We start from the raw sequence: 19,598 nt of genomic DNA on the forward strand, positions 1-19,598 counted from the left end.
TGAGATAATATTTTAGAATGGAAAGAACTATCAAAATGAGGGAAAAAATCAACCTCAAAAATTCCCTCATTTCAGGAGATACTGACGGATGTTTTCTTTCAGAAGTCTATAATTTCTACTTCTCTCCCTACTCTCACTCACTGTCTCTCTCTCTCAACTCAATCTCTCTCTCACTCTTTCTCTCTCTCTCTCTCTCTCTCAATCTAACTCTCACTCACTCCCCTCTCACTCTTTCCCTCTCTCTCAACTCAATCTCTCTATTTCTCTCAATCTGACTCTCAATTTCTCTCATTAATCTAACTCTCATTCTCTCTCCCTCTCTCACTCAATCTAACTCTCATTCTGTCTCCCTCTCACTCTCTCTTTCAATCTCAAACTCACACTCCCTCTAATTCTAACTCTCACTCTCACTCTCACCCACTTTCTCTCTCACTCTCTCTTTCAATCTAAACTCACACTCCCTCTCATTCTAACTCTCACTCTCACTCTCTCTCTCACCCACATTCTCTCTCACTCTCTCTTTCAATCTCAAACTCACACTCCCTCTCATTCGAACGCTCACTCTCACTCTCACCCACTCTCTCTCTCACTCTCTCTCTCAACTCAATCTCATTCTTTTTCTCAATCTGAATCTCAATTTCTCTCACTAATCTAACTCTCATTCTCTCTCCTTCTCTCTCTCTCTCTCACCCACTTCCTCTTACTCTCTCTCACTATTACCCACATTCTCTCTCACTCTGTCTTTCAATCTCAAACTCACTCTCACTCTCACCCACTCTCTCTCTCTCTCTCACTCTCTGTCTCAACTCAGTCTCACTCTTTCTATCTGACTCTCGATTTATCTCTCTAATCTAATTCTCATTCTCTTTCCATCTCACTCTTACCCATTATCTTTCTCACTCTCCCTCTCTCTCAATCTAACTTTCACTCTCTCAACTCAATCTCACTCTTTCCCTCAATCTGTCTCTCAATTTCTCTCTCCAATCTAACTCTCATTCTCTTTCCCTCTCACTCTTACCCATTCTCCCTCTCATTCTCTCTCTCTTTCTCTCACTCTCTCTCTCTCTCTCTCTCTCTCTCTCTCTCTCTCTCATAATCTTTATTAATTTAATAAATTAATTTTTCGAATAATTTATATTTATTTATATTGTCGAAATCTCATTTTACCAAAAAGGACAAGAAGATATAAAATCATACACAGTAATTAGACTGAAAAATCCTTTAGAACTTTTAGAATAATTATTATTTAGAGATTGTGAGATGCGGTCTGGTGTGATGCAAGTATAGAAAAACATTTTTTTTTATCGTGCAAACGTTTCGATCTTTATTGAGATCACCTTCAGGGCCTGGGATTTATAAATATTGTTTAAATTATACACATACATACGAGATATGACTACGAATTTATACAATGATGTACACAACATAGAAATTTTAGGTTTAATCAAAGTATTTCTACTCACACCATGGTTCTTAACTTAATGGTCTCTAATTTTACACATTTTTAAAATAATTGTAATTCAATATTTTTTGTCTGGCTTAAAAAGAAAAATTAAATGAAAATAATGGTTGTGTTAATATTAATAAAGTAATAGATACATGCAGATTGTTATTATGTTGTATGGTATACTTTGATGATTATTTTTAATTTCAACAGAGGTTACAACAAACTTCGATACTACTAGAAAAATGAGCTCTATCCGTAATGCAAAAGTTCAAATAATGTTACCTTTTTCAAACAAATATTCTAAACAAGAAGGAAAAGGGCGACGACGTCACCGCAGACGGACAAAATCTATCACAAATTGAATCGAATTTGAAAAGCGAAAAAATGTGCACCCCTTTTAGAAAAAAATGTATTGGAAAGTACAATTTGGAGGAAAAATACAGTCACGTCTAAACTTCATGAACTGATAAAAGTTCGATATATATTTTTTTAATTGCTACTTGAAAACTTTTGCTTATATTAAACTTACATTAGTTTGTGGAACTCCATTATTTTAGTATAAGTCGTTTAAGGCTATTGTGCTTCATTATTAGTCCATCACTAAACAGACTAATTTTCTTGCTGTAAAACGTGTAAAAAATGGATCAAAGTAATAGATCCTTTCTTTCTGAGAGACCATTATGTTGTTACTTCCTTTTAACCTAGTCTGTTTAAAAGGCAAGTGTCGGGTATAAAAGTAAGTTTAAATTAGCAAAAGCGACTCTAAGGAAAGCAATCGTAGAATGGACAGCTGAAAATGCAAATTCGACCGAATTTTTTTAGCCAACTCCACCGAGGCGCTTCCTTTTGGTAACACCGAATCATTAAAATTCCGTCGAGGCATTTCATAAAAAAAAGGTGAAAATCGAAAAGGTCCCGGCGTAGGGGAGAGGATTTTTCGCGCCCACCTCCACGCAGGGTATAACATTTGATTTATTGGCGGTGGGTTTTCTGGGTCAGGTTGGGCACCTCGGCGAAAAGCAATCTCCGAGGGATTTTTTTTAGATAAGTTCGTCGCAAACAGTATCCCGATCCGCTTTGGTCACAACTACTTAACCTCTTCACCGACAATCCGGAAGTTATGAACGGAAAATAGCACGGAAGCAGACGTCATAACATTTTTCATGAAAAGACTGCACTACTGCACTACAATTTTGACAGCGTCGTAGTGCCAGAAAGTTCATTTTCATTTAACACTGAACTCTTTGACAACTGGTATACAACACAATACACCAATATTTTTTTTCTTAACTTCTTTAAAAATAACTTCTTTCAATTAATTAATCTTTATGTAAGGTCTTGGTTGAAATGAAAAATCATTGTCACGAGCGGGATTCGAACCCACGACCTTCGGCTAAATACGCCGCTGCTCTACCACTTGAGATATCGTGACTTCGATCCACTCGGACACCAACTTCCCTTCTCAACCTACTATTAACCTATTGAAAAATGGCAAAAAGGAGAGAAAATTCGAAAGGTAGCAAGACCATTGTGCCTTGCATAACCATTTACGGAAAGCGCAGGAAAAAAATCTCCGGAAAGAGATCGTGTTGCAACTAATTGACTAAATTCTTACGTTATTAGATTTCTGGTTTATATCAGAGGTGAAAAATGCCATTACCGAAATATAAACGAACTTAGGGCGGTAGATGTCACTGGGATAGATTATTTGAGAGCACCTATTATGTTTATATTTGATAATTATGGAGGCAGAACAACTGACAGGCTACTGATAATCTTGGTCTGATTCGAAAGACAGGCGACGTCTTAGAAGTCATGTGTCAGCCCTGGTATCAGATATGTGTATATGTTACAGTTGGTCAAACCTTGGACGATTCAAATTCAGGCAATTAGGGGTAATATAGCTTCATCATTTGAGCGATAATACGCTCATTCTTTTATACGTTGATTGTGGAGTTATATGTGAGAAAACTTAAAAAATTGAGAAAATCGTTAAGGTGTTGTCCATCAAACTACCGAACTAATGACATGGCACCAAATTGGTAGAATTGTCACTATGGACAGATACTTTAGTTCTGTATGATCGCGAAATGAACTGCTTGAAATGTTATGGTGACAGAATTATAGTGGTATATTAGGAGATAATTAGGAACTTTTCCGTTATGTGCTTCCGCCCCACTCGACCCCCAAGATCTCCGGTCAATTAAGGAAATGCACCTTTAAAGGTAATCATAAATCCAGAAACATTTTATTCTTGGTAATTCGTGTAATGATAATTAAGAGTATAAATTGGTAATAAAGGAATTCACATTTGAGTCCTTGGGGGACAAAATTCAGCTATTTCACTAAGGATGTCTTCGAAAATTTCTTGCCGTCCATGACTGCCGCCACATAAATTCGCATAGATAGGAGACCAATGAACTTCGGCGGGTACCCCACTGTCATTTGTTCCTCGCCATTGCTTTTCCCCGTACACTTTCAATGGACTGCGTATGTGCAGGGTGGTCCGGTCGGCAAAATTGAGAGAGTGGTTCATTGTCATATGGAGGAAACTAGGATCCTGGAACAATGGTTCATATGCCTTCCACTGATTGGAGATGATGACAGATCCAGCAGCTATGATGAGAGGATGAGGCCCAATCTACCTTTTGGAAAGAAAAATATTTAAACTGAGAAGGCTGATTGATCAATCACCAAAGAAAATACATACCATATCAGTGGTTTTTGGTGGAATTTGGCCGCCAAACGAGAGAAAGTTTTCTAGTTGCCGTTACGGACTGATCAGCCGCCACTCTCATCCCCATAATTCGGGATCGGATAGCTGCTGGGTCTGTCATCATCTCCAATGAGTGGAAGGCATATGAACCATTGTCCCAGGATCCTAGTTTCCTCCATATGACAATGAACTACTCTCTCAATTTTGCCGACCGGACCACCCTGCACATACCGCAGAGGGCGCGTTCTAATGTAGCAGAATGTAAGAAACATGGAGAGGATGTATAATCTGTATATGTATTTCTCGTACCCGGAGGATCGAGAAGAGAACCTGCATGCGCGGAAATACATCGTGTCAAGAGAACCCTCGCGGATTTACATCAGAAACATTTCGTTTAGGTAGCTGGTGCAGTAATGAGGGAGCGAGGGAGCATAAACTCCAATAACTTTTTCAAATACATATGAAAGTTCTATTGCTTTCATTTTAACTGCAGGCTTAAAATAACCGATTTGTCAACAATTTTTATGATGAGAAATTACCTCTGGCTTGTCCCGCACCTTTTTTCCCCCTTATGGCTGTTAAAACGAAGCACCCTGTAAACTCCAGGGCGAATCCCCCGCCGTTAAACAGGCTCAATCCAGGCTGCATTGTCTCCGAAACAGTTTACATAAACAGCCCTTGTAAAACTACAGACCGGCAGGCCGTATCTCCTCCTGGAAAGAGCCCGGCAGTAAAACGGAAACAGAATCGCGTTGGCTGGTAGAGGGAGGGCAGGCGGTAAAACCTTGAAAAAAAATTATTGCGCCAGTCTTTGTTTCGCCTAGTAAAAGTTTCCCTTTTTTATGTTCCAGCATTCAGGATGACAGTTCGGTGAGAAGCTACTTTGACTGCAGGTGGGTGAGCACGGACATACTGAAGAAAAACTCACTGGACATACCAGAAGACGCCGACCTAGTCATCGGATATCTTTTCTCGGTAAGTGAAATGGCATAACAAAAATCACATTTTTTTCCATCAATTCGGGCAAATAAGAAGATATTATCAAATGTATAATTATATACAAATTCATATAATTATTTCTGACTCATATTGGCCTAAAAATGTTGCATACAAATACACAAACTGTTAACGTGGAAAATAAATAACAGATTACCAGGCTTTTTGCTGAACGTTACTATGCACTTTTTTTAAAAATTAATTGATACGAATATAAAATCTATATTGTTTTGTTAGTAATATTTCTCTCAAGAGAAAAAAACAACTTAAAACCGTAATTGAATCTAATTTATTATGGGCTAGACAGCGGAGACCGGGGTGGAGAAGGCTTAATTAACCACTCCGCCCAGGTAATTAACTTATTAATCACAATTCCCCCCTGTTCCACTGTATGCCCTGTATTTCAATTTTAGTGGTTTTTGAGTAAACACACTCAGTATGTGCTTATCTGGTTCCATTAACAAGGGGCGGCAAAATCAGCGATTTTGTTAAAACTTTTTGGTGACGCTATTGGTTTTGAAAATTTGTTTTATTTTCGTGCTTGTCATGTAAACAAAGTTAAGCCCTCAAATCTCAACTGTTATCTTTCACAAAACATTGTAGTTTATTCTTTCAATTAGTTATTCTTTCTATGTAAGGTCTTGGTTGAGATAAAAAAGTCAGTGTCACGAACGGGATTCGAACCCATGACCTTCGGCTAAATATGCTGCTGGTCTACCACTTGAGCTATCATGACTTCGATCCTCTCAGACTCCACCTCTCCATCTCAACCTGCAACCGTTCGAATTTTCCCTCTTTTTGCCATTTCTCAACCAAGACCTTACATAAAAAGAATAATTAATTGAAAGAAGTAACTTCGTCAATTGACCACAAAAAGTAAAATGGATTAATATTTAATAAGTAAAAGAAGTATCACTTCACTACTTTAGTGCATATTGATTTTATAAGCGTGAGGATCTGAAAAATTAAATATATCTAAACTAGATTTACGTTAAATTTATTTCTACGCATTTAAACACGAGCGAAGTAAGCACTAACCGCGCCTGACATCAATACAGTTTAGGGAGAGGGGAGCACGGTGAAACGATGGTTCAGGGAATTCGTCTTGGAGATGTCGATCTTACGTCGGCCTTCCGTTGTACGATTTAAGATTAAAGTTGATTGAAGAAAATTCACATAAGACAACATGGGATATAACGGAAGAGATTAGTGTTGACCACTCAAGCATTGTTCGCCACCTGGAGCAAATTGGTAAAGTGAAGGAGCTCGACAATTGGATATGTCACGAACCTACCGAAACCCAAAGAAATCGACTCTGAAATTTGCACGTCTCTTCTTGTTCCGCCGCCGAAATGATCCATTTCTCGATCGAATCATCACGTGCGATGAGAAATAGATTCTGTACGATAACAGGAGACATACAGGTCAGTGGCTGGACAAGGATGAAGCGTCAAAACATTTCCTGAAACCAAATCTGCACCCAAAAATGTTTATGGTGACTGGTGGATAGTTCACTATAATTTCCTGAATTATGGTGAAACTATCACAGCAATGAAATATTGGCAAGAAATTGGCAAACTGCAACGTCTTTGATCAGCATTGGTAAACCATAAGGGGCTGATTCTTTTTCACGATAACACCAGGCCACATGTCGCAATGCCAACCCTGCGGAAACTTAAGGACTTAGATTTTATGAAAAAGTAGATGGACCTTGTATAGAGTTTTATGTGTGATAATCAGGTATTAGATCACAGAAACATTGAAACTCCCAAATTACTGCCAATCTTTCAATATTAAACATCTTAGAGGTGTCTTTTTTTTAAAGATAGTTCCTACTCACAGTAAGTTGTAGAAAGGATTTCCTTGGAGTTGTAGAAATCCTTCAACCTGAAGATGAGCTAAAGGGCTCGAAATCCGTACCGTTGCAAAACAACTTACTGTGAGTAGGAACTATCTTTAAAAAAAAAAAAAAAAAAAGATTGAACTCCACACTCACTCCATCATTCATCATTTCTATCTTAGAGCTGAGTAAGGTTACAATTTCTTTATCAGGTGGATATGTAGATGTTTATAAATCCTTGATAATTCGTAAATACCATTTAAAAACAACAATTAAATTATCAAAATACTAAAAACAATATTTAATTAATAAAACGTGTCTATATTTTATTTTATATATTAAATTAACCACATTGTTAAAAACTAATTTATCTATTATTGTTTTTAATATTTTTGATATTTTGTCGTTTTTGTATGTTATTTATTTATTATCAAGGATTTATAAACATCTACATATGATGACATACAAAGATGATGATGTGTACAAATTAAATTATGCTACAAATTAAACGAAAGTTTGGCATCAAGTTAAGGACTAAGGATACGAAACTTTCCCCACCCTCTACTTTCACGCCACCTCTCGCATAAAGATTCGAACATTTTTTAGGCATTTTGATCACTTCTTGAAAGACGCAATTTTTGAGAAGGCGGTGAAGCCGAAAACGCCTTCCAAGACATTCTTGTGAGTCGAAATAAAGATTTTTATGTGGCGGAATAAATTCACTTATTACACGAAAAAATTTCGAATCAATTTTCTTTATTTTATAAAAATTAAAAACAGTCTTGACTGCTATTTCTGCATTATTTTTTCACTACCCCAATAGGTCGGAAAATATTAGACTGTGACCGAGTGTTCTTGCACCTGGTGTGTTTTTTAAGTGTTTTTTAAATCGCATCCCTAGAAGGCGATTTAAAAAACCGCAAATAATTTACGTATTTTTTAGATGTTTGTTGTGCATATAATTGCAAGAGTGAACGTTCGGAATCGAATTAAATAACATTAAGTTATAAAATGTTACAAATACGAAAAAAGCTTCCAGTGAAGTGAAACAAAAATATTTTTGAAAAATGTATTCCTATTCATTTTAAGCATTCTTTAATACATAATTTTATACCAAAGACAATACGTTTTTGGGCTTGTCAACTGGTGACATTTTTATTTTTATTTTAATGTCCGTTGTTCAAAGCAATCAAAATTCCTCTTTATTTTATCCAATGCTCACGATACTAAAACCAATAAAAAGGACAATATCTGTTTTTTAAGTCCATCGCTATCTTATACCTGATAATCTAGTTTAAAATTTTTTTTGTTTCAATCGGGAAAATTTTTTTGAGACATCATACCGCCTTCCATCAGTCTGAGGGGGTTTATTCCTGGAAAACAGGCACCTATATTATATTTGGGATATCCTAATTTTTGTGGAGCCCTGATTCGCATAATATGCATGTTTTGTGTGTATATAAGCGTGTGGTGATTAGTGACCGTTAATCGATATTTATTTAGAAATCGTGAGATGCGGTCTGGTGTGATGTAGGTTTCAGAAAAACATTTTCATTATCGTGCCAACGTTTCGATCTTTATTGAGATCATCTTCAGGGCCTGGGATTTACAAACATTGTTTACATTTAACAAATAAATACATTTAGGATGTGGAAAAGTGAATTTATACAATGTACAATAGAACTAGAAGAAAAGACATTTTTGTATAAGGCCGTCTTGTCTTTTCTATACCGACATCCTTCCCCACCCCTTCAAAATCCAACGTATATAAACACAAAATAGCAAAATCTCACTGGCACTCTCAACACGACACGCCAGAATGGAACAATTACCCAGAAGACAACAAACACTTTGAGTGAGTACAAATACTTTGATTGAATGTAAAAAATATATTTTGCATTGTATAAATTCACTTTTCCACATCCTAAATGTATTTGTTATATGTAACCAATGTTTGTAAATCCCAGGCCCTGATGATGATCTCAATAAAGATCGAAACGTTGGCACGATAAAGAAAATGTTTTTCTGAAACCTACATCACACCAGACCGCATCTCACGATTTCTAAATTTAAAAAAAAAAAGTGTATATAAGATTAAATTTCATTGCATTACGGCCAAGCGAGTACGTAGTCTGCCGACTTCCTCAGCGCAGTTATTGCTGTCCGTAACAGTTCACCGTTCCACCATCTCTTGGTGCTTTTGCTGGAGATGCTGGAGCGCCTCGGAGGAACAGTGTTTGTTGAGACATAATCTCCGCCCCTCCCCGATCCGGCCCTCTAACGGAAAAAACATTAGAAACATGATTAAAAGAAAGTGGCAAAGTCGGTGGGACAGATCGGAAAAGAAGCTCAGGCATATCAAGACCACATTCGACAAGTGACCCTAACCTGAGCAGTCCAAGAAGGGTCATCCTAGCCGATTAAGAATAGGCCATGCGAGACACACGTACACTTAATTTTTAGCCAAAAGCAGCGTATCCGCGTAGGTGTCCGGAAGGGAAAGGTTGGATGTTGAGAAATGAATTGAATTCCTAATTGAATTTTGGAATTTCTTGGCTCCTTACCGAGAGCGCGTAGGAATGCCACCCAATGTGAGAATTGTGCTTGAGCAAGTGTCTGGTTCCACTGTTCCGTTTTTTCTAGAAAATATGGTTGTTTTATTGAATACAGTAATGATAGTTTTGAGTCCATAGCGCGGTGTGAGTGAATATATTTATTGGCGTGTGAAATGGCCGATGGCGGAATATTGAGTGCTCTATCGACCCTCAATTAGGTTATTTATATAATAGTTGTGAAGGGTGATGGAGGAATATTGAATACCCCATTCCAATTGTGTGAAAAGTAGCAAATAAGTAGGAATATATTTAAGAATGAGTGAAAGTATGAATTGATTTGCGAACGGATTGCGATGGGGCTGAAATAACCTAGTTGTTGATTTCCCTGGAGCTCATTTTCAGAAATTTCAACAACTGGAAGGATAAGAACGAGGATTGGCCCGGACTGCCAACAACCGGAGTGGATGATCCTCAAGACATGCCGGTAATGTATTGTAAAATACAAAATCTGGAATTGCAGGTAGATTCGGAGATGATGTCCAGCTTTGAGATTTTATAAATAGTAATCACTAAGTGGCAATAAAGTTGTTAATCTTAATTTTAATTTTAGGGGCGCCAGTGGGCGCAACGGTTTAGACGTTGACACGGCGCTCATCACTGTAACGTAAAGTTCCCGGGTTCGAATCCAGCGGCCCTTCATTCGAACCCGACATACTTACAAATGGGCTTTTTTTCAAAAACACCGGCACCCTGAGGGTTTATATGACCTCTGATGTTGCAAACCCTCGTAATAAAATAATTTAAATCGCACTTATCGGGAAAAGGCTGTAAAATTTGATTAATTTGCACTAGGTTTGGCACTAGTTTCTATTCCCATAGGAGAATTTAATTCCAGTGGTCGTTAATTAATAAAATGCAGTTCGCTGATTTAGATATACAAACAATAATCTTTACGGTTTTATAAAAGTTTCTGTCGCCAATCTTATTTTTAAGACCGTGGCACTGATGTTGAACAATTTCGAATTTGCAGGCTCAAATCCATTGTGGTTGCATTTCGAATAGTCGAATTATAATTAATCGATGGAAATAGCGTGCGTGAGGGCGGAGGGAGTAAACGGCCTGTGCCTGGGCCGTTGTAGGTGCCATTCGCTCCCAACATCTCCTCAACTATTCACGGAATCTCTCAAATAAGGTTTCGACAACAGTGCCCAATCGACCAAAGTAGAGAACTCGTCGAAGTTAAATTGGTTCCTTCGGCCATTTTCCATCTAAACTGTTCGGTTGAAACTTAGTGAAATTCGCCGAGTAGTTTCCACGCAGACGAGATGGGACGTTAATAAACGAATCTGTCGCATTTCCATGAATGGCGGCATTATGATATACGCTTTTAGTAGGGACGTAAATTCAAAAGTATTCCAGCATTATATATGATATTTTATGTTTGCAGTATAACATACAACAAAACGTGTGTGGAGTGAGTGACCGTTAGCCAATTTTTTGGATTATATTCGTTATCGTGCCAACGTTTCGATCTTTATTGAGATCATCTCCAGGTGATGTGCAGGGGATGTGAACATTGTTTAAATTATTAAATTCACTAATTTCGTGATCCGCTTGACCAATTAATATATTACAATTAATTAAGGTTTTTTAGTTGAGATAAAAAAGTCAATGGCACGAACGGGATTCGAACCCACGATCTTCGGCTTGTAACGCCGCTGCTCTAACACTTGAGCTTTCGTGACTTCCATCCATTCGGACACTAACTTCTCATCTCAACCCCAACTTTTGAATTTTGAAAAATTGCAAAAAGGAGGGAAAATTCAAAAGGTGGGGTTGAGATGAGAAGTTAGTGTCCGAGTGGATCGATAGCTGAAGTGGTAGAGCAGCAGCGTATCAAGCCGAAGATCGTGGGTTCGAATCCCACTGGTGCCATTGACTTTTTTATCTCACTAAAAAACCTTAAATTATTGTAATTGTTTAAATTTTACCAATACATGTAGGATGTGACAAAAACATTATTCAATGCTAGATATTTTAAATTCAATCAAACTAAGAATGTTTATAAATCCCAGGCCGTGTGGTGTTTAATGACCGTTACTTAATGATCATTTGGAGGTCGTGAGATGCGGTCTGGTGTGACGTAGGTTTTAGAAAAACATTTCCTTTATCGTGCCAACGTTTCGATCTTTATTGAGATCATCTTATGTGCTCAACGTTTTTGTCTTCTATGTAATTGTGCCATTCTTGCGTGTCGTGTCGAGAGTGAAAAAAAAACATTTTCTTTATCGTGCCAACGTTTCGATCTTTATTTAGATCATCTTCAGGGCCTGGGATTTATGTACATAGTTTAAGTTTAACAAACACATGTAGAATTTGAAAAAAAATGTACCATATCTATGATAGTTAATATCATTATTCAAATTCAATATCGATAACATACATATATCATCATCACATCACACAAAATATATAATACAACGTATAAAACAATCTTCACATTCCACACATTTTTTAAATGTTTTAATTCCATTATTTTCAATAATCAAAAAACCGTTATTTCAATAATTAATTTTCTATTTTAAAAACTAATTACCCCAGACTCCAAGAGGAAAGCACATTTGGGTCAAAAATAATCTTCGTAAAACTTGCTCCATGGATATTTATGCTCATTTGTTAGGTTTGTATGTTGCCTGTTACTAACACAAAAAACTAGCCTTACAATCATTCATTGACCACCATTATCATTACAGCAAATAAACTAACTTAAATTACTGAGAGCCAATGTATACAAGAAAAGTGTCCCAAGTCCAAAAGGGGTAGCTTATTGGGTGTAGTATAGCTGGATTTTTAAAGTTTTGTGATTTCGCTTAAGTATTGGAGAAACAAAAGACAATATTGACAGATTTTATTGTCAAAAACACTAACGGCGCTTACTTAATACCTAAGAACAAAAAGTAAACTTCATTTACTCTCTCCTGTAAAATTTTCTTTTGTTGAATAGTGTCACGTTTTGTTTTTCATTTTGTTTTCTGAGGTTGAATGTATTTATCGGTATGAGTGGGCCTCTTCTCTTTGGATGAAACCCATTGTGAGATGTAGGACTCAATATTTGAACTTGTTATCCCAATTATATGTTCTGGGCTTATATGCGGTCTGGTCAGTTCATCTCCTTGTTCATTATCCAGAAATTCCTTCGTGCTCTGACATCCTTGGTCAGGTTGCTATGTTTTCCTAGTTATTTTTCACCTATTTCGAATCTAACTTTTCACGTCTTACTCCTTTTAGGTCTGCATTAGGTCTTTTACTTTGGAGCGCAGCAGTGCCACTTTGCAGTTATATTTGTTGGCTATTTTAATGCCAGGCGCATATCATGTAAATAAAAATTTTAATGTGTGGTGTTGTGACCGTTACTTGATGATTATTTGGAGGTTGTGCGGCCTGGTATGACGTAGGTTTTAGAAAAAAAATTTCTTTATCGTGCCAACTTCAGAATTAACATTGAGAATGCCCAATAGCCGATGCGAGTTTCTTCTCATTATTGGCGAAGAATACTCTTTGTTTGGTGTAGTTGAAAGCTATTCATAGAATCATAGAAGAATGGCACAATTACACAGAAGACAAACACTTTGAGCCCTGAAGATGATCTCAATAAAGATGGAAACGTTGGCACGATAAAGAAAATGTTTTTTTGAAACCTACGTAACACCAGACCGCATCTCACGATTTCTGAATAATTATCGATTAACGGTCACTAATCACCACACGTTTCGATCTTTTTTGAGATCATCTTCAAGGCTCAATAAAGTTGGTACGATAAAGAAAATGTTTTTATAAAATTCAATTAATTAAGGTTTCAAGTTGAGATAAAAAAAGTCAGTGCCACGAGCGGGATTCGAACCCACGACCTTCGGCTTGATACGCCGCTACTCTACCATTTGAGCTATCGTGACTTCGATCCCCTCGGGCACTAACTACTCCCCATCTCAAACCCACCTATGAAGTATATGAAAATATTCATAGGCAGTGTTTTTAAAATATGTATCGAACATCGCCTTAACATTTAGAACAATATGAACTAAAATCGCATCTCACGATCTCCAAATAATTATAACGAATTTTGTACTTGATGTAATAGTTTGAAAAAAGTTCGTGTTTAATCTGGATTTTAACCGGAGCAATCATGGCACTGAAACTTTAGAAGTCCAGTCACCCGGATTTGGATTTGTCCCGGTAGCATTAACCAGTGAGTGATACCTTTCTTCTTTTCTCATAAAAAATTCACTGACTGTGTGAAACATCTCAAAAGTTGACAGATGTAAGTACACAACATTACGAAAATAAACTTCGGAAGGGGAACATTGTTGTAATGATGATTTTTCAATAATGTAGGTCTTTTTAGTAGATATTATTTTGAGTTTAATTTAAATTCAATTAAATAATATTATAATTCTTGTTTTAATTCGCGCTGTTCAATATGAAACCTGTTTTAAAAACTGAAGGACTTAAGAAAATCTGCACCGATTAAAATACATTTGAATAACATTTATTTGTTTAAGATGAAATAATGATCGACTTATCCTATAATGTAATAACGGTCTGAAGTGTGCGTCGGATGAAAAAGCACTCGTGACGTCCTGCTACCTCTTCGCAGACGGTATGTCAAATATTTGCCGTCCATGTCGAACAAACTGAATTTGGCCGGCTGCGCGGGTGGCTAAGTTCGCAACCCCCCTTGACCCTTCGGCTGTCACACAATTCGCAAAACTTTCCCGGCGTTCGTTTTGAGGGACCGATAGAGGCAAAAAGGGCGGAAAACTGCTGTCGAACGACATGTCAGGATATGCCGAGTTTACGAGTGGCCTTACGTGACAATATTACTGCAGCGACACGAAACGAGCACAGGAAATGAAAAACGACACGAAAAAAAGTAATATTAAATCTGTCTGAATGATTGTAGATAAATAGTTTTGTTTTGTAAGTAGATATTTTGTTATCAACTTAGTTTGCCTATTCAACCATTTTTTTCTTAATTTCTTCTTTTCATCTCAACTTAGTTTGCCTATTCAACCATTTTTTTCTTAATTTCTTCTTTTCTTCTCAACTTAGTTTGTCTATTGAACCATTCTTTTTTCTTAATTTCTTATTTTCTTCTCAACTTAGTTTGTCTATTCAACCATTCTTTTTTCTTAATTTCTTATTTTCTTATCAACTTAGTTTGCAAATTCAAAAATTCCTTAACATCAATTCAATTCAAAAAGAACGGTTTTTCTATTGGAGCGAACTTTCTTAACTTGAAGCCTAATTATTATTTAGTTTACATAAATTTTATACTTTCAGTAATGTGTAAGGAATATCCAAGCAAAGATATCAACGTAGGGTAAACTGAAAAAAATCAAACGCGCTGGAAAACCATTTAAAAAAAACACTACTTAGCATAAACCAAAAACAGTTTTCTTGATATTGTTTTAATAAATTGCTATTTAATTATGCTTATTTTACTTATACATGTGTATTCAACAAGAAAAAAATTCTACCCAAAAAATAATATTTATTAACATTGGATTTTTTTTACCGCTTTATCAAACGCAGAAGTTCCAAGAATGGTAAATACATAATTATATTTCAAATTTACCAGTAATTAATAATGAACAGTTCACTAAATAAGCTTGTTCCATAACAATTGAATTGTTCAATGAATTTCGTGGAAAAATACAAACTCATTTGAATTTATTACAAAAGTCTAGGCATAAAAAGATATTTTTTAACTTTATTTATATGCCAAAGGTCGAAAAATCCCAAGTTATCCATGGTTGAAATATTTTATTTATTTTGTCTATTAGAATTATGTTACGGGCTCACAGCCCATCATCAGAACCCTTTGCCGCTATCCGCCCTTATACGCGTGAGCCTCCAACTATTAGATGGTGATTATTGGTTTTTATCAATTCGTCAAGCAGGGGAGGCCAGAAAACAGACAAAATAATTAACATATTTCAACCACAGATAACTTGGCATTTTTCAACCTTTGGATAATAATTGCTACAGACCGTGGATTTTAAGAAAAAGATGATTGATTTATTTGTATCGACAACTGTACATGTATTATATATAACCAGAAGATTGGCAGCCACTCTGGATTAATAAAATTATATTAATCATTTAAGAGATATCTTACCGTATTCTTTTCAGACGTTTACGTGGTAATAGTGTGATTTTTTAATTTACTAGGAAAACGTCTGTAATACGTTTTGATGGACGAAAAAACAGTTGGCATGTGAAGATCTCTGTGAAGTGAGTTATTGTCTACGTCAAAAGGGGCAGAAACAATTAGTCTTAAAATTTGGGATTGAAAACTTTGTAATCTTTGAATATAGGAATATTTGGCCGATCCATAAACTTGGCAACCGTACATCCAAATAGGTTTAAGCATGTATGTGAATGTCAAAAGTTTTGATTTTAATGGTATTTTTGATTGTGGGTTGAGTAGTAATAAACCATTTTAAATCGTTTTTGAAGTGACTATAGGTAAAGTTTTTTTCCAAAGATTGCTCCATTTTTCAATTATTGCAGTTTGGTTTAAGTTGTAGTTTGGTAACATAAGTGAAGCTTGAGACGAAGAGGAATGACGTGTTATTACAGCGGTGTCATTAAGAGGCGGTCAAAAGTAAAAATTGACCTAGTCCTAAATAATTTCAGTTATTTTAATATTTTATTAAATATTTTGTGTATAAATTGGCTCACTAAAATGTAAAGTTTTTACAAATCTGACGGTGTTGCGATAAGGAATCGATACATAAATTTTTATCCTTCCTTCAGGAGTAAAACCTCGATAAACTACGTTAATATGTATGATTAGTATGACCAGGGTGTGTGAAAACTTATGTTTCTTTAGGGCTCTCCCCTTCGGCCAAAATTTTCGATTTTTTTCAGAAAAAGTAACAAGCTGCTTAAGGCGTTCAGAAAGAATTGTCGTGAATCTTAGGTATGAAACTACAATAGGAAAGTTGCCATTCTCGCATCTCCAGACAACAGTGGAATCTAACCGAAGAAGCTTTAAAACCGGTGACTTTTTACCACCTTCGTTTAATTAGAGACCAGCCCATTTCTTTAAATTTAGATTCTAATCACTAATTTCGTGGTCCGCTTGACCAATTAATATATTATAATTAATTAAGGTTTTTAGATTCTATTTTAATTTTTTCACCTACTTGCTTAAAATGACTACTTGTTGTTGAACCTGTTCTTCAACCGGACAAATTTAACAGTTTAGGACTTACATTTGATAAAAGACTAACTTGGAATCCACATACACGAGAAAAAACAGACACTCAACTATCTATTTAAAATGCTTTATTACCTATTCAACCGACAATCAAAATTATACTAAAACCAAAACTTTTGACGTACACATACCTACTCAAACCTATTTGGATGTACGGGTGCTGAGCTCATGAATCGGCCAAATTTTACAATATTGAAAGATTTTAAAGTTTTTAATCCAAAATTTATGCCCCTTTTTACGTAAACAATAACATATTTCACAGATCTTCACATACCAACTGTTTTTTCATCCATCAAAACGTAGTACAGTCGTTTTCATAGTAAATTACAAAATCACACTATCACACAAATACGATAACTCCATTCTCTACAATTACCACGTAAGCGACTGAAAAGAATTAGATAAGAAACCTCTCAAATGATTAATATATATAATTTTTTTCTCTACACCGCACGTAATGTCACAATGCTAAATCGAAATCCAATCCGCTGATTGTATATATACATGAACAGTTGTAGGCAAAAATAAAGTATGTTGAACGGGCACACGGGTACTACTTGGTCTGTCTTCACTCGCGGGTTTTTTTGTTTGAATTATTCAAACGCGTTTCGGCATTACGCCATTAGATAGACACAACTAACCGCTAGACAGCAACTGTGTTTATAGCATCACATGTCAATGCGGATACACTTACATTGGACAGCCTGGAAGAAAACTAAGAGATCGATTCAAAGAAAATCTTAGATCCTTCAGAGACAATGACGGAAAATCAAATTACGCCACACACTTAATACACTACAACCACGAACCAAGCACAATAGAAACAAGCATGACATTCATAAACAAAGCACAAAAAGGACGAAAACTAAACATTCTGGAGAACCTCGAGATATACAAACAAATAACACTTAAAGACGGAAAACTTATAAACGCACAAGCAAACTCACATTCATACACCACCTTTACACCATTAAAATCACTTCATAACAAAAAACAAATGTTCGGAAGAACAAAACATCGTAACCAACAACGCACAAATAATAACTGACAATGGAAATAACCGCCACCGAGACAGACAACGCCCCCTAACGCAACGCCCCCAGCGACAAGCGACGGACGCAATAATATAAACTTTACTCAGACAAAATGACAGACAGTTTTTCACTGAAGATGGCGTAATATAATATATAATACAATAACTTATAACTATATTAACTGTATAATACTTTTTCTGTCTTTCTGTCGCTCTCTCTTTTTCTTTAATCTTGCTTTTTCAACCCGTTTCTCTTTTACTTTGTAACTTAACTATCTCTAACTAAATTTCTGTATATTTGTTCTTTAATTTTTTCTGTATCTTACTTTGTTTTCCTTTTCCTCGCTCTTTTTTCATACACCCACTCTCTCTCTCTTTCTCTAATAAAATATAAACCATGAACTCTATTTAATAATATGAGATTGACGAACAAACCATCGTAGCTAGTATAAATGATACAATCCTTGCAATAAAAAATTGCACACCTAAATAAAATCTGTAGAATTCCATTATGCAGAACACAATCATAACAAAATTCTTTATTCCAAGAAGTATTCAACTGTAAAATAAACTTCCCAATTATTTTCACTAATTTCGTGGTCCGCTTGACCAATTAATACTATACAATTAATTAAGGTTTTTAGTTGAGATGAAAAAAAGTTAATGGCACGAGAGGGATTCGAACCGACGACCTTCGGCTTGATATGCCGCTACTCTACCACCTGAGCTATCGTGACCTCGATCCACTCGGACATCAACTCCCCATCTCAAACTCATAAGGCGGGGTTGAGATGGGGAGTTGATGTCCGAGTGGATCGAGGTCACGATAACTCAGGTGGTAGAGCAGCGGCGTATAAAGCCGAAGGTGGTGGGTTCGAATCCCTCTCGTGCCATTAACTTTTTTCATCTCAACTAAAAACCTTAATTAATTGTATACTTCCCAATCATGTAAAAACATGTAAATCTCAAAATTCGTATAAAAAGATGTAAAAGAATATCTCTCATGTATGTACTCCTAACATGATTAATAGATTAATAGAATATACGGAACTTATAGTAGATGATGGGGTTTGGTCTGCGAGTTGGAGAACTCATGTTGAACCGGCACACGGGCACTACTGGGTCTGTCTTCACACGCGGGTTTTTTGTTTGAGTTATTCAAACGCGTTTCGGCATTACGCCATCTTCAGTGAAAAAGTGTCTGTCATTTTGTGAAGACAGACCCAGTAGTACCCGTGTGCCGGTTCAACATGAGTTCTCCAACTCGCAGACCAAACCCCATCCTCTACTAAAAATTAACTAAGTAAAAAAATGTTTGAGTGAACTACTAAAAAAAAATTTTTGAATTATTTAAATTTAAATCATTTTAACAAACATAGCTTTTACAACAGCCCTATTTTTTATATTATTTTATTTATTTTTTATTTTTATAAAAAGGAGAATAATGAATTAGATTTTTAAATCCATTGTTTTTCATGGTCTAATTGACTGAATTCTATTGAATAACTTCTTTCAATTAAGAAATCTTTACGTAAGATATTGGTTGAAATGAAAAAATTAAGAAAATATGAAAAAATCAAGATACAGTAACTATTCTAATCTAACCCAACCCAATCTAACCTAAACCCAAACACTTTTCGGTGACGCAAAATTGATAACGAAAATGACCATGCAAAAAAAAATATATATATACAGGGTGAATTGCTACTCGTGCTACAAACTTCTC

The 19,598-nt window shown here is 35.9% G+C and overlaps 1 protein-coding gene across 1 annotated transcript in view; it reads left to right on the top strand.

Moving 5' to 3' along the window:
• LOC106669089 (adhesive plaque matrix protein 2-like) overlaps nucleotides 1–19,598 on the top strand; it is a gene marked incomplete at its 5' end in the record, with an annotated part of 93,188 nt that overhangs the window by 9,160 nt on the left and 64,430 nt on the right. Inside the window, one exon of the mRNA XM_024230070.1 lies at nucleotides 5,015–5,138. Within this exon, the coding sequence (XP_024085838.1) occupies nucleotides 5,015–5,138 (124 nt within the window). The remainder of the gene's footprint in view (nucleotides 1–5,014; nucleotides 5,139–19,598) is intronic.

This window comes from Cimex lectularius, unplaced genomic scaffold, assembly GCF_000648675.2.
Source record: "Cimex lectularius strain Harlan isolate CLEC.00 unplaced genomic scaffold, Clec_2.1 scaffold443, whole genome shotgun sequence".
NCBI lineage: Eukaryota > Metazoa > Arthropoda > Insecta > Hemiptera > Cimicidae > Cimex > Cimex lectularius.